The 16,337-nt window shown below is 46.6% G+C and overlaps 1 protein-coding gene across 3 annotated transcripts in view; it reads right to left on the reverse strand.

Moving 5' to 3' along the window:
• The window catches only part of PDGFRA (platelet derived growth factor receptor alpha), a 41,066-nt gene that overhangs the window by 11,579 nt on the left and 13,150 nt on the right, over window positions 1-16,337 (reverse strand). For 2 of the 3 annotated variants that reach the window (XM_069458380.1, XM_069458381.1), the window contains 15 exons: window positions 15,041-15,301; window positions 13,981-14,111; window positions 13,480-13,651; window positions 13,194-13,383; window positions 10,296-10,411; window positions 9,235-9,361; window positions 7,946-8,139; window positions 7,158-7,252; window positions 6,810-6,942; window positions 4,973-5,077; window positions 4,475-4,585; window positions 4,054-4,207; window positions 2,685-2,851; window positions 655-770; window positions 170-292 (listed from right to left, as the gene is read on the reverse strand). In XM_069458380.1, coding sequence (XP_069314481.1) covers window positions 170-292; window positions 655-770; window positions 2,685-2,851; window positions 4,054-4,207; window positions 4,475-4,585; window positions 4,973-5,077; window positions 6,810-6,942; window positions 7,158-7,252; window positions 7,946-8,139; window positions 9,235-9,361; window positions 10,296-10,411; window positions 13,194-13,383; window positions 13,480-13,651; window positions 13,981-14,111; window positions 15,041-15,301 — 2,195 coding nt within the window. Of the gene's footprint in view, window positions 1-169; window positions 293-654; window positions 771-1,229; window positions 1,624-2,684; window positions 2,852-4,053; window positions 4,208-4,474; window positions 4,586-4,972; window positions 5,078-6,809; window positions 6,943-7,157; window positions 7,253-7,945; window positions 8,140-9,234; window positions 9,362-10,295; window positions 10,412-13,193; window positions 13,384-13,479; window positions 13,652-13,980; window positions 14,112-15,040; window positions 15,302-16,337 lie in introns of those variants that run through there. The other variant, XM_069458382.1, reaches the window with a different exon arrangement.

Raw genomic sequence — 16,337 nt, forward strand, 5'->3', positions numbered from 1 at the left:
CGCTCGTGCCCAGCCTGTGCGGGTTCCACGGACCCCGCTGAGGTCCACTCGGGAAGCCTGTGGACTCCACATTAAAACTGTGGGCGCGGAACGGCCACGGGCAACCCCCCGACTTGAGAGACGGAGGTGAGGGAGGGGAGTATGCCCAAGGAGGGAAGAGAGGACGTACGCTGCCTTTTGACACGTAGTTCGAATCGTGCATGATGTCTCTGGCCAGGCCAAAGTCACAGATCTTCACGATTTTCCCTTGTGCCAGGAGGACATTTCGAGCAGCCAGGTCCCGGTGGACACACTGCGTGGAAGGGACAGAAACGACCTCAGGGTCAGCGCACCTGCGGCCGGGCAGCATCGGCCCTGCAAGGCCGGCCCTCCGTGGTGGTGCCCGGAGCTGCTGGTGCACAGCTCGGGAAGGCAGCCCTCCCCCAGCTCCCAGCCCAACAGCTCCTGAGAGGGAGAAAGTCCCGGAGAAAAGTAGATGCCTGGTGACATTGGACTCCCTGCCCTGTGCAGGGGAAGAGGAAGAGAGGTGTGTAAAGGAGAGGCCGCCGTCGTGACCAGCCTCTCCGAAACCCGTCTCCCGGCGTCTCCCTCCACACTCCCCTCACTCTGAAATCTGTAGCTGTGTCTAAAAAGGTCTCTGTTCCTTGAACTTACATTTTTTGAAGCCAAAAACTCCATTCCTCGGGCCACTTGATAGGTGAAGCTCAACAAATCCAACAGAGTAAGGCCTTCGGAGTTATCGTCTGAAAGGAGGTTTTTGACTTCCGAGTCTGCAGAAAAGGAATTAAACGTGTTGGCGCTGGCGGGAAGTGGGACACGTCACCCACCGGAGGGGACCCCGCTGGGCTGGTCCGGGCTGCCTGCGGGCTTGCTGAGGCTCGCCCAGAGAACACATCCAAAAGCATTTTCCCATAGGATTTCTAGACCTCACAGGTGAATGCCTAAACTATGCAAAAATCCTGTCTTAAAACAGAAATATATCTGCATTAACATATATCTGGTTAAAAAATTATTTTTTATACATATGTATATACGTATCTCACACGTATAGTCATAAGGACCAACCTAAACCTATCTCTCTAATGAGTTCTCACACAGAATTTTTCTGTTTGCCTCTGAAATTTCTTTTTTTAATCAGTTAGCAAATTGCCTCTGCCACCTTTAAAACCACACAGACACAGACACTAATATCTTCCATGACTACCATACACAAGGGCCCTCTGAAAAAGTAGCTTCTAGGATTTGCTTTGCTTTCTTTTTAAAGCCACCTTCACAGTACTTAGCTTATAGTTTGTCAGTGAAATCAACCACCAGTCAGATGTGGTGGCAATCAAGAATCAACGCCAGTGACCCCGCATTGAGTTCCTTGGTTTGTAACTAATCTACTTCCCCAGTTAGTCCCATCTGGAAGGGCCCCAGGGTTTTCGAGGAAGAAGGCAATCTAGGCCAGCAGTTCTCAGGTCTTTTTAAAAATGTTCAGGCAAGTGAAGAGTAGCTCCAGCCATTCACATTTTTTCAGCCAGCTACAGGAAGGCCAGAAAGAGTGTCTGTCTGCCAGCAGGGCCTGGGCCCGAGCATGGCTGAGGCGCCTCTGACATCTGGTGCCAAGTCCACCAGCGCGGCCTGGGAAGCAACGCGAACTATTTTTAACACCACGGGAGGGGAGAGGAAGCGTTGGTTCCGATAACTCTCATTGGCTAATCTTTAAAAAGCGCCTGGAAGTTCACCCATTTGGCAATGACAAGTGAATGGAACTTGGAACCACAGAAATGGAAAATATTATTATGTACTGAGCTTTGCAAAACAAGCACATTCTCTTTTTTAATGCATTGTACCTTTCACTTAAGAACTCTGAAAGCATTCAGAGCACATTAGTGATTTTCAAAACAATTTCCATGGCAGCTCAACACTGTTTTGCCTTGACCAATAGAAGGGCTCAGACGCAAGAAGACAAGATCACAGGACAAGCCAATGTCGGCCTCCCAACTCCAAGTCTGTGACTACACCGGAGCCCTGGAGGGGCCACCCGAGCAGATGTGAGGTGGTCCATCTGGTGTGGGCATGAGCAGGGCTCCCTGGAGTCTAGAAATCAATTCAACCCCGCCACATACTTCTCTGCTTGGAAAACAGACTGATCCACCTCCAAAAACCATTCAGCAGAGACACTTGTCAGAAAACATAACCTCAAATTGTCTACTCTGCAGTTCCTATCGCAAATTGGATGTTAGGAAAACTAAAAGCAAGAGTTATTGAACTCACAGATATCAGAGACTTATAAAACTTAAAAAGAAAACCGATACGGGAAACCAACATAAGACTGCCAACTTTTAATTTTGCCAAGTAAGGGCATTGAAAAAAAAATCAATTACCACTACACTTTCACTTAAAAAATCACGTTAGTAACAAAAAAAAAAAGGAAGGTCATTCTATCAGAATAAATAATTCTCTAAAATGATTACATTTAAAGTTTGACAAATTTATTCCATTGTCTTCATTCTTTTCCATTCACAGACCACAAGCCTGTAAAAACATGTCACAGACCTGGCTGTGCAGACCTACGTTTAGGGACCACACAGGCCGCCAGGTCTGCTTACCAGCCCTGCTCACCTGCCTCTGAATATTTTCAGCATCGTATTAAACCACTGTAAGAGCACAATGCCCAGCGTGAGAACAGACACTTTTACCTAACATAGCTTTCTTCTTATATGAGGCTGGACGATCATACAGCGATCTCTGGATGTCTGAATACTTGGACACCTCCTTCCTTTCCAGCATAGGAACGTACTGGGTGGTGTCGGCTTGCTTCATGTCCATGTAGTCACCGTTGTTTTCAAAGGATAAAATGACATAGCTGCAAAAACAGAAAAAGAAACCTTACCCAGGCTGCCCCTCTGCAGTGGTCATTCAGCATGCAGTAGCCGATGATTTGGGGGGGGCCCCCAGCGCACCAGGTACTGTGGCAGGTCTGGGGGCTGCAGGGTGACCCACAGCAGAGCCAAGCCGCCCCCCTCCTGGGGTGGTGGTCTAGCTGGGGAGAGGAGCATGGATCAAATAATTCACTGACACGCGGATGGGCTGGGAAGGAAGATTTTGGTAGCATAGAAGGACAATGACTCCGTCTGGGAGTCAAGGAGGCATTTTCTGAAGAGGCAGAATGAATCCCATTCACAAAGCTGGGACAGACTCGGGGTATACTTGGTATGGTCCCTGGCACGTGTAAAGGATGCCACAAATGTTGGCTGCCATGATGGTTAGTACTTATCGGTTTCCAGTGTCGCCTCTACTCATCTTTGGCAGGAGCACAGACACCCTACGAGCCACATCTAAGACAGGGGGCCTATGCTTCCACAGGTCGTAAAATTTTCTAAGTCTATTACCTTTAAAGTTTGAAAAATGCGTTACATTAAGTCTGTCATTATTCTTTCTGTTTTTCAACTCATAAGCCATGAACCTGGGCCCTGTGGCCACGGGGCTCGGGCAGACAATTCCTGCTACCCAATAAATTTAGCACCCATTTAGTGTCCATCGAGTCATTTAATACGAAGTAAATTCATTTTACTTTCTGATCTTACAAAACTTTTTATCTGCAGAGCTCTCTGTAGCTATTGGTAGGTTTCTGCAGTGAGGATCATTATCATGAGCTTGATTTATATATAGGTCCAGGCGTGGTGAGGACCAGTATCTGAAGCCTGAAGATGGGCAAGCAGTTTCTCACAAGGTGCAAGAACTCAGGCGTCCCCGGCCAGCACTGCGTGTTACAGGTCCTCAGTGGATCCCATGTGAACACCAGAATGGCTCCCAGAAGGTTCCCACACTCTCTCTCATGCAAACCTATCAGCGATGGCTTCCCGTGTGCTACTCTGGCTCAAAACACCTGCAGACATCACGTATCCCTCAGCTCTATCACAGGATGCCTGGGCAGGATGGTCTGACTCTATGTCTTACCACCTCGGGTCCGGAATCTGCAGATACGGAATCCATCAGGATGCCGGTCTTCCCACCTGTGAGGCGTGTGAGACATAGGTACATGGCCATGTCTCTCTCTGCACCCACCTCCGTGTGCTTTCGTCAGCAGGGTTCAATCCGAAGATGTCCAGCTCTTTCTTTGGCTTCTCTGGGTGGCGGCTCAGGAAGCTGTCCCTATTCTTATGCAGATAGTTGACCAGATCTCCGTAGAAGCAGTACTCAGTGATGATGTAAATGGGACCTGTGGGGACCAAAACCGGCAGGAGACAGGTGTGAAAATGAAGCACAGAAAAGTCATGAATTGCTCTGTTTGGACTGGCAAGAGATGTTGCTCGAAAACGATGAGCTTCCATCAATTCAGTGGAACAAGTCAACTCCATTCAAGGGACTTCTACTCCCTGGCATGTTTGGGGGTGGAAAGTGGAGGATTTAAACCTGGTTCGGCAGTTTTCACAACCACAGGTGTTCAGCGAAACCCCTCCCTCGCACTCAGGGTCAGGAAGCATACCTGACTTGGTACAGGCTCCCAGCAAGTTCACGATGTTTAAATGTGGCCCCAGGTGAGTCATGATCTTCAGTTCAGACATGAGAGCTTGTTTCTCACTGGATCTGGCTGTGGCTGTTGAAGAAATAAACCACGTGTCGGTTCAACTGAGATACCCGCTTCCCACTCTCAGAACACACCAAGGACACGACTGATCCTGCGATTGGATGTCAAAAATTCTATTCACCAAGATAGTGACTCAGTCTCAACTCTAATAATTAACTAATCCCTAGGCTTTCAGGTAAAAAGAAGTCACTAGAAATGATAACTCTTGATTTCCCAACATGCGGGCGACAGGAGTGATCTAAATAAACCTAATTGACACAATATTCTAAATGCACATGAAACCTAGAGTCAAAAGAGCCAAGACCCAGTCCTAAACTTGTTATTTCCTACCTGTGTGATTTTGAGCAATTCCCTTAATACCTCCGCGTTCAAAACTTCCCAGGAAGGAGCACTTACGTTTCAGCATCTTCACGGCTACTTTCATGACAGGCTGGGACCGGCTTAATCCGTAGGCTGTTCCTTCGACCACTTTCCCAAACGCCCCAGATCCCAAGACACGACCTGCGGACAACCAGAACCGTTAACCCAGGCAGGCTCCAGGCCTCTCCTCAACTTCGTTCCCCACGGCCAGGCCAGCTGTCAGGGGGTGCACAGCTGGGTGGGTTCTGCAGTACCGAGGAAGCACGATGACTCCCCCAAGTCATCACGTCAAAATCAGAATTGAGCCCACAGGGAAGGAAATTAGCGTAATTGCTTTAGTCAAATAACATTTGCAAGGGAAAGGAAAACACAGATGGGGAGACGGGAGGGTGCAGCCCTCCCTGGTGTGAGCACTCTGTCTGCCAGCTCCGTGCTGGGCCAGACCCTGGGCTCCTCTGTGCTTGCTGTCTACGGCTCTCGTCCAAACCCCCGGGTTCTCTCCCCTTCTGTTTTCCACTTGCAAACAGGGACATCTTTTGCGTCCACAAATCCTTAACCACTGGAAACACTTCACTATTCCAAATATCACAGATTCCACGGAGTGAGTAAGTTAAAACTTCAGGCTGGACTCATGGCTGCCAATTGTCAGGAAGGTCACTACAGCAAAGGCCTGGGAGCACAGCACTCTGCTCCCTGCTGGAGTTCCAAAAAGTAACTGAAGCTGTCGTCCCCACCCTTAGAGAGCTCACAGGCTGAGAGGAACCTTTCCCAAGGAGTCAGTCTCGAGATGGATAGCCACGCCAGGCAAAGACTCAGCTCACAAAAGACTCTCTCAGCCAACACTGCCTCTTGCCACATGTCTGTGTTGCTGGACATTGGACCTGGGAAGGTTCCGCTCCACCAGCAACTTGGCGAGACCCAGGAACAGAGAGACAAAGAAATGCCTTTTGAAATATTAGGAATTGTGCCTTTTCCCCCATATTTTATTACTTTTTAACCTCCCTAAGCTCCTTGTCTCTTTTTGGGAAAGAGGGGAAAATATAATAAAGAAAGCTTAGATGTGAGCACTTGAAATTGGGAGCAGCTCGGGTGCCTTGTTTGATTTCAGTTAAGTAACTCGCTAGGAAGCTCTACACCGTTCCGTGTTTTGGAATGATACAGGCGGGTCATTAAAAACGATATCCAGCATTTTTCAAAGTACGTACCATTCGATCATCCATCATGACACAACCTCTACTTCTAATTTTCATGTGCCTTAGTCTTGTTTTCATTCATTTACAATGTTATTTAAAAAAAAAAAAATTCTCTTGGACTAAAGTTTCATATACTTGGTCTGATCCCAGGATGGAAATATTTTAAAAGCTTGCGATAAGTTGGCTGGCTTATTTTTACATCTTTTGCCTTAAAATGTACCTATATTTTTATATTATATACCCCAAATATACGTAAAGAAGTATCCAGTGCATCCTCAATGCACTGCATCAGAATGCATTTTGTGGTTGTCCTCATTCATTTCTCATCTGTTCCTTTTTAGTCCCAGAGATTCATCTCGTTTTCAGTTTGTGTCATTTCCAAAGCAAAGCTATTTTGGTGAGTCTATTTGCCAGGCCTCTTCACATTCTCTTCTCCCTTTGTAAAATTTTCTTTAACCATAATTTGTTATGGAATGAGATGTTTTCAAAAAAAAAAACATCATTGCAGGGATCCAATTAACTTATTGTCGATATGGAAATGTATTTCTGAAAGCAAGTGTCTGTCGCCTCGCTCTTGCTAAGCACGAGCTGAGATCCCTTATCCTGCCAGAGGCTGTGCACGGTGAAGTCGTGTGCAAGTGAGAAGGGAGTCTCGGGCGACCAACCCCACGGGCGCTTACCAAGCACGAGTCCATCCCTCGGAAACTCCCATCTCGAGTCGTAAGGCAGCTGCATCGGGTCCACATAAATGTATTCGTGTCCATCGGGGCTGATCGATTCAATGACCCTCCAGCGAATTTCGTACCTCGGTTTCTATAAATGACCAGGACAGGGAACTGGTGAATTACCAAAGTCCCAGTGCACCAAAGCTCTACTACCGCAGCAAACTGGACACGGTGGCATCCAAGAACATTCATTCAACATACGATCACGGAGCTCTTTCTCTGTGCCAAGCCCTCAACAAGGTGGCTATTCTCCTTGTTCCTATTGGCGTCAAAGATTTTTTAGTTCTTTGAGAAAATACCTACCTGTTTCCAAATGACGACCAGGACAATAAGTGAGATGATCACAATCACCAACAGCACCAGAACCGCGGCTGCCACCGTGAGTTCAGAACGCAAAGCTAGGGGACAAGAGAGAGGCACAGTGAAAAATGTCCTCACGGACATGCAGGGGGGTAGGGAGGTGGGGTGGCTGGGCCAGGGATCTCTCACTGCTGCTGGGGAGTGAGGCTGCCTGGCCCTTCCTTGGGGACAGCAATACCATCTCTCAAACATCTACACCGGGACACTATGCCCATTCTTCTCTGAAACGACAAAGGGATACAATTCAATCCGGGGAACTCAACACTTTCTCCAACGGTAACCTTTTGGACAGAGTTTGAATAGGCACAGTAGAGATCCGTCAGTGAGACTGAGAGCCACTATACACGTAGAAACTTTTACTTCATAAGCTTTATTATAAAGTTTACTTTGAAAGGTTGTATGCTGCTCATATTGCTTTTGGCTTCACTCATGTTTTAAGGAGCGGATGAGATAGAAGATCCTTCTTCCCCACCTCCCTCCCCACACACAGACGCTCAGACTAAATAGACTGAGTAGCCACGTTATTAGCCGCGCAAAATGTTGAGGGGCCTGTGCCAGATGCAGTCTGGGGTCTGACCCTGAAAGAAAGGCCCGGATGCCTTTCAGAGCATTCCCAGCTGAATGTCTGCCTTGGGGGCTTCATTCCTACCGGACCCTACGTGGGATTCAAAGTCCCGCCTCAGGGAGACAGGGCCCAGCTCCTCAGTTGTCCCCACTGCTGAGCAACTCACTGGGCGCCACCAGCTTCAGCTCTCGGCTCTCTGCCCCGAGGAGGTTCTTGGCCAGACATCGAACCGCAATGGTCTCCTCCACTTTGGCGAATGTCAAACGGCCCTCCACGGTGCTCCTGCCTCGGGGGTGGAGCTCCGTGTTGATGTTGGAGACGTTGTTGGCCAAAATCGTCCACGAAGTTTCATTATTACATCTAAAGGACAAAAGGGCCTAAGTGCAGGGCCAATTACTGACAGTCCTAGAGATGAGCGGAGCAGCGGGAAAACTCTAGGACAGCAAGGGGTGCCGACCCTCGCTGCATTTGGGAGCGCTACAGGCCGACTTTCTCATTGCATGTGCAGATTTAACATTAAGACCTGTTTGCACATGCTCAGGAGGGAATAACCCACACGTGAATAACTGAAAGCTAACTGTTTATGAAGGAGGCAAAGAGAAATGAGTTTAATAAAATATGGTGACCATTCCCCAACCTTGAACCTACGAGCAAACTGAATGGCTAAACTTCAAGCAGGTTTGGGGATTCCAATTTTCCACCCCTTCAAAAAGGCCTGGAGCCCACCCTCCCTTCTCACCACCCACGTTGGCTAGAGCCCCCGAGGTGTCACCAGGGTTGGAGCAAAGACCTAGATTCCAGCTCCAGTCTGGAATCTACCAAAGCTCCAGCCAACATCCAAGCCCACGCCCGTTAGCCCCAGGAGAGGGTAGGACTAGAAGTCTCAGCCTTCAGGAAGAAACAATGGAAGTTTCTAGACAGAAACCGTCACCATGCGTGAAGTGTGAACGTGTAGCTCACGTGTCCATTTAGAAAGTTGTGGAATCGGGGGAGGAAGGAGGAGCTGGTGACTTAACTGCCACCAAACCTGGGTGCAGGAGGGCAGGAGCAGTCACAGGGCACTATTGTCATTTATGTTCACGTGCCAGGCCAGCCACCAAAGTTCACCAAATAAGGAATGTGAGGTAAAAATGTGGGCCAGGGTAGTAAAAATTTTCTTAGGATAGTGGTTCTTAAAATTCATCCTTTTTCAGATTAGAGACCCTTTGAGAGTCTGATGAGAGCCACGGGCCTTCTCCCGCAGCTATTCCTGAGCACACACCCACGCCCCGAGCTGCGGTCCCTGTTCCGAACCCTATCTTGTCATCTGTAAGTAGCACGGGCCTTAGGCCAAATCCGAATCACGAATACCCAAAAAAGGCCAACAAAAGAAGAACTAAAATGCATTTGAGGCCCCTTGTGTCAAGGGAGAGGCATTCTGACCACAAAAGAAGAAGCAACATCTGGTTCCCGTACTTCTTAATGTCCTTGCAGATCATCCACTCGATATCGGGCAGGGGTGTGCCTTCGGCCGTGCACCTCACGGTCTGCGCCCCCGTCACGCCGTGGTGGTCGTCGACCAAGTCCAGGATGGACGAGGGCACTGCAAGAGGTGGACAGAGGTCAGAACGGAAGAGTCCGTGTTCCAGAACTTGCAGGCACTACGAGAGGGACGTGCGTTCAGAACCTGTACACGGGGGACTGGGGTCGCCCTCGAGGGGCTGAAACCAGTTGTACAAGTGACACCCCCGTTGAGACAGACCCACTTGGTTAAGAGCATTTTCGTAGTTTCGGTGTTTTGGGACTTACGCCTGGGATGTTTTAAGTCTGGAGTGAAGAAAGTGAAAAGTTCCCGCAGTTATTTGGCTTGAAAGGCAAGGAGGCTCCTAAAATCATGTTATAGCTTAGAATCCAACTAATGGATTCCGCTGAGGAATAATCCAAAGCAGCATCCACCAAAGTGCAGCTGTGGGATATTAGTAGATTTTAAAGATTCTCTTTTTAATCTGGGGTCCAGGAAGTTAGAGATACACTAATACTTGTATCACAGACTCACTGCGAGACTCAAATGAGCCTACCTAGGACAGTACGGGGCACCCGGTGGGGACTCAGTGAACAGGTGCTGGGCTCGAATGTAAATGGACCTGGACACTCCATTCTGGCAGGGAACACCGTACAGTGTCCACAAGAGAAGCCAAGCAAAACTCTCCGGAACGATTAAAGATCATCTGGACCAAAAAGCATCACTTCCCTCTCCTCAGAACTGGAGGCACCATGTTGAGAAACAGGTGCTAAGAAAGCTGGTGGAACCTGGGAATTCCCAGTCAGACTGCTCCAGAGTAACCCAGAACCTCCTAGAAATACCTAAATCCATGAGTCCAACAAAGCTATCCCTGACATGTGACATCTCCAGTCCCCATTTCTCCCCTTAAGTGTTGCTTTTCCTCCACAACCTGTGAGAAAATGCCAGGCTCTTTGGGAGACACTGATCACCTCGTTAGCTGAGCTAGCATCCCCTCCCTACTGCCTTCGCATACCTTGAGTTAGCAGTTCAAACGTATAGCTCTTCACATCGTCTTCATTCTGAACTACAATGGTATAGTGGCCACTGTCTTCTTCCTTAGCACGGATCAGCTTTAACTTGCTTCGATACCTTAAGAGAAAAGGATTTTGTTTCAACAAGCAGTAGCTAAATAAATTCCCGTCATTGAAGCAATGACAGTTTTAATTTAAATTTTATTTTTTTAAAAAGTCAAAACATCTTTTTGTTTTCTCATCTGTGTCATCTCTTTCCTGGGATTCTTGATATGCTTTCCACACACTGAAGGTCTGAATCACAGACACATGTCTTGAGAGAGAAAACCAGACGTTCGGAGATGAGCAGTGGCCCTCTCCAAGAGCCATCGGTTCTACTAAGGCCTGACTTCTGAATGGAAATGAACACAGCTACCGGCTTCTCTTTTTTCAAAAACTCTTGATTTTACCTTTGTAAAAAAATACTTGTCTCCCCTAAATATCCATTGTTTCGGTGGTTCAGCCAAAAACACAATGGAGGAAAGAACAAAGATCCTCTACGTATCGACACGGGAAGGTCTCCAGGATAGAACATTCCTACTTGCTTGGATTTGCTTAAAGAAACTCGAAGGTTTCATAAGCACCTAATGAAGCTAATAAGGGTGCTTCCCTCTGGGGAGGAGGGAGGAACTGAACAGGCAGAGACAGGAGTAGAGTGAGGCTTCTCACAGTGCATCCTCTTTATGTCTGATCCTTTTTAAAGCATGGGATTCTACCACCTATTCAAAAAAATAAGTTAGAAAAAATACACCTCGTCAAACTTTATTGGAGGAAAGTTTCCCCAGAAGATTTCTTTCATGTATTACAAATGGCACTTGGCTCTGTGTGTGTGCACATAAATACAGTATTTTCCCATTTGCTTGTCCTTTATAAATCATCACAGTGTGGAGAAGCAACTAGAATGGAGGAGCGCACTGCTCATGGAGTGAGAAGACCATGGATATTCTCATTAAAATTCTCCATGCCTCAGTTTCCCTATGTGTAAAATGTGATAACAACACGCAGCACAGTCACTCTGAGGAGTCATTAAATGTACGTGAAAGCATTTCCTAGGCACAAAAGCACTCTGCAAATGCTGGGCGCTAGGACCTGTGAGGAGAGTGGGCCGGGCTGACTTTTCCTCTGCTGCCCGACGCTGGATGAGCTTCAGGACTGGATTTCCTCAGAGTCCCCTTAGGTCCTCTGTCATTCATTGTTCCTTCTTGTTCAGCCAAGAAAGCCAGTGGGTCCACGAGCTTTAAGCCAGATGCCCCATCCACCATGTCCATCCTTGTATTCTCTGGGCCATAAGAGGAACGAGAAAAATACATGCTGAAGGATTCTGATATCACCCTAGCAGACAGCTTTCCAGAACCACTCAGTTCTGGCGAAGTTGCCATTGCAGACAGTGCTCACGCACGCATTTGAAGCGTTAGCTGTGCCAGGCGTACCCCACACCTCTCTGGCCTCGCAGCCTCGTGGAAAGTTCCAGGTGGGAGCTCCCCACCTCTTTGTGCACCTTCATGTCACATCATCAGAAAGCCTTCCAGATTCAGTATTCTACTCCATTTGCCCATTGCTGTTCTCCAGAAGTCGTAAAATCCCATTGCTCAGACACTGCTTCTCGATTACACGTGGAATTTAGTTCAGAAAGAAGAAAGCAAATCTTGAGGTTAAGTGAACGGAAGAGAAAGGTTCTGTTCTCCCCTTTCCTGAAGGCCTGAAATATAGGACTGACTTTTGTCTCTCTGGGATGATTTCTGAAAATGGTATAGGGCTGAATTCGCTGGGCCCTTCAAGATGCACCTTCTGATTCTTGGATTCTAGTCCTAGCTTAAAACTGCAAGAGGGCCGGGCGCAGTGGCTCACACCTGTAATCCTAGCACTCTGGGAGGCCGAGACGGGTGGATCGCTCAAGGTCAGGAGTTCGAGACCAGCCTGAGCAAGAGCGAGACCCCGTCTCTACTAAAAATAGAAAAAAATTATATGGACAACTAAAAATATATATATAGAAAAATTAGCCGGGCATAGTGGCGCATGCCTGTAGTCCCAGCTACTCGGGAGGCTGAGACAGGAGGATCGCTTGAGCCCAGGAGTTTGAGGTTGCCGTGAGCTAGGCTGATGCCACGGCACTCACTCTAGCCTGGGCAACAAAGTGAGACTCTGTCTCAAAAAAAAAAATAAAAAAAATAAAAAACTGCAAGAGACCTCAAGATATATCATCTGATCCAATTCCTAGCCTTGAAGGACATGAGATATCGCTTATCCAACATTGTAGATGAGGAAACTGAGGCTGACTGGTGACTTGCCCCAAACTCCACACTAGTTACGAGAGGAGAGCGATCTACCACTCTGGTCAAAAGGCGAGGATCCCAGATGAGTCACTGTACATCTCTCTCCTGACCAAATTTAGCCAGGCTCTCTTCTTATGTCCTGTGGAGGCCTCCACTGGGGCAAACGTGTTCCAAATTAAGTCAACGATGTTTTGTTCCATGTAAGCTTACGTGCTAATTGCCTCTCAAGGAAAACCACCATCCATGGCCACTTGCAATATGGACGATGAACATGAAGGAATATATTCCATCCCAGTGGGTCCAACTTGACTTTTCTCCTCCAGCCCTAGCTGAATCTGGTGACCCGTCTTTCACTGGGGGGCAGAGCATCTTAATTCTTCTTTCTTCTCATTTTATCATTAAATACTTACCAGAATACTATTACCACATTGCAATGTTATAATTAAAGGGATTATGATTTCAAGCATCTCTTAGACGGCCACGTTTTATAGACTGACTTTTGGCTTAGGTTGTAAAACATACACAAACCTCAGTCTACCCAGGGACACACACTAAAAAAAGGCATACCTGGGAAGGGTGTTTCTTTACCTTATTTCCTGAATCTTTTCCACGTCCGTGGTGATCTCGGTGAGATTTTCGATCAGAGTCAGGTCGTCCTTCAGCCAGGATATCCTGGGAGGAGGGTAGGCCCGCACGTCCACCACAAAGTGTTTGACTTCATGCAGGTTGACAGCTTCCAGCTGGCTGAAGGTGGGTTTGATTTCAATGAATCCTTTCTCTGCACAGGGAAGAGTTTCCGTTAAACAATGATTACCGAGCAGCATACGCATCCCGAGCAGCGTGGACGACTGGCATTTTAGAAAGCGGAATGTACCATGCACGGAAATAGTGACTTTCTTCATCTCTTTGACCTCCCTGGTAGCCTGGCGAGCCGCACATTCGTAGTCGCCACTGTCTTTCACCGTGGCCTCGGGGACCGTCAACGTGTATACCAACTTGATGATCGGGACTTTGATCTCCTCCAGCATGGTGACGCCTTTGCCTTTCTATAGCAGAAGGGGGAGAAAACCGCTTTTTGCTTTTTCTAATTTTTGGGTTGTTATCGTGTTGCCACAGGACCTTCCTATTTCTTTCTGACTTCTGAAAAAGAAGACTCGATACACGCTCTTTATGCCTTCTGAAGGCCCTGGTGCGGCTATTATCATCTCAAACTCTCCCACTGATCAAGGGGCCTTACAGGCCATCCAGTCAAATGTGCTCATTGTAGAGATGGGAAGCTAAGGTCTAGAGAAGGTCAGTGACAGACAGAACTCAGCCCAGGTCTCTGAGCCCTGCTGCGCCCTGCCCAAAGCCACGCCACGTCGGGGGGACCTACCACCACTCCAGGGTACGTCCACTGAAGGTCAACCACCTCGTTGTTAAAGACAGCACAGGTGACCACGATTGTCTCCCCTGACTTATACACAGTTTTAAGAGCTTCCATTTCTAGATCAAGTTCTGATGTTGCTAGAAAAGAGAACAAATACAAGGACCTAAAAACCCATAGGACAGTCAGGATCTTGTAAGGTTTGGGTTTCTTTGTTATTTTTAAAGAAAATTCTAAAAAAATAATTTGCAAACCAGTTTGATCAAGACAAAAATCAAGAAAGTCTCCGAAGTCTTGATTTTGAATTGGGATACAATTTGGCATGTAGTGATAATACAGAAATACAAAGTCATTAACAGTAAAAATGAATTCCAGTTAAACAGAACACCACATTCCTGAGCAGTTGGGTCAGTTATGGCCATACTCTCCTGCAATCACCTTGACCCATGTGTTTATTCATTTAATCAGCCCACCTCTACGGACCCACACTGCTCTAGGCACTTCCCCCCCTACCCCATCATGAGATAAGCCAGGCTCTGATTTTACCACGGCATCCTCTTGCTCCATATAGGGTAAGTGCTCAGATCTGTTGACCCCAGAGTGTGTGATACTTCCCCATTTATGCTAACCACTGCCATCAAAGGAATGAAGTCTACAATGACAATCTTTCCTCCAATTGAAATCACTTTTCTTAAGTTACTAAAATTAACCTAGACATCCAACCTCTCCAGGCATATGTTTGTTTTTAGGGCTGCTGTAGTCAGGAATGTGGATAAAACAGTAAGAGGCTTATGCAAGGAAGAATTCCTTACAGTATTTTGAAGTCCACTGATGAAACATGAATTCTTACGGGGGTAAGCAAGCTTTAGCCTTTAGTAATTTTAAGCTTAGTATTATTATAGCCACAGAGGTCAGCCTGACATTGTATTAGGTAGGGTCCTAAATCCCCAAATTGGAATTCAGGGTCTCTTAACACCAGGGATGGTGATTTGAAAAATAAAAAAAAACTACATACATCTGATGATTTTGCCTATTACTCTTATTTAAAAGAGAGAGAGGGTACAAGTACCTTTTAAAGCATAAACATTAAATGGGATGGTCTGGAACTTCTTTCCTTTGACAGTGGCCTCACAGACATAGGGCCCGACAGTGAAGGTCCCATTGAAGCCCTGTCTGCTGTCATAGAAGGCAGGTACCACCCCGTCACTGTTACGCAAGGTCACGGGGGTCTCAGGATCAGTCGTGCGACAAGGTATGACGGCAGAATCATCATCGTCTGCGATGACTAAATAATCTGTCATTCCCAGAGGTACAAACGCTACATCCGGGTCTGTGGTTTAAAAAAGAAAGAAGACTCTATTAGGCATTAGTTCCATCTTTACACATATATCCAGAAGATTTGCCCCACTGACGTTAATCAGCCTAACCTGTGACGGCTAGGAGGTGACTTTAAAGTATGAATGATACCAAATTGCATTTACCCTAACAAAAAATACTAATGATAAATGTAAATACTAGCCAGTAATCTAGATCAAATTGAAGCAACAACTAAAACCAAAAGTGGACAATAAGATGATAGAGTCCAGCTCTGTTCAAAACAAGAAAAAATATTCATAATTTTTAAATTATGGAATGCTTTTAAAAACTCCTGTCACCTATAGTCATTACCATTGAGAACTAAAACAAATTTATTTATGAAAAAGTAATCCCTTGACTAGTACATAAAATGTATAATTCCATAGCTTGACATTTCCTTTCCAAAAGAAAACCAGCTACTTAAGCTACTATGGTAACAAACATCAGCTGCAGAAAGGGCCCCTAATTCTCCATTATTGCCATGAAAAGATTGCTGTTGGACAGCAATGCAGGGGCTACTCGGGCAGTGTTTGTGTGGGGTTGGGGGGAGGGAACAAGAAGAATTTTTGTACAATGTTAGGTGGATCAGAACTTCGGGACTCCTGTACCTTTAACAAACCCACGTTCCTGCTGGTCTCTTCCCTACAAGGAGAAAATCCCTCCACACTGAAAAGATTTTGCTGAAGGAACCAAAGTGTCAATGAAGTTAGGGTGATGCTCTAATACCCAACCTTTCCAAAACAAAATTTTTTTATCATTAAGAAGGAAGGTTCATATGGATAAGAAGTATCATGAAGAAGTGAAGAAAGTTCTAAATCCTTGGGGAGGCCCATAGTTAGGGAGGACAGGAAAGGAAGCCCATTAAAAAACTGAAGAATAAAAGGCAGAAAGGTAGAATAACATAATCTGGAAGAATCCCCCTAACTTGACCTCTCCCAAAACAACAAGGATGGTAAGAATTGTAAATAGCTTATGTTTTGTTCTTAAAGCAAGTATTCTAGCTATAGTTC

This window comes from Eulemur rufifrons, chromosome 24, assembly GCF_041146395.1.
Source record: "Eulemur rufifrons isolate Redbay chromosome 24, OSU_ERuf_1, whole genome shotgun sequence".
NCBI classification, from domain to species: domain Eukaryota; kingdom Metazoa; phylum Chordata; class Mammalia; order Primates; family Lemuridae; genus Eulemur; species Eulemur rufifrons.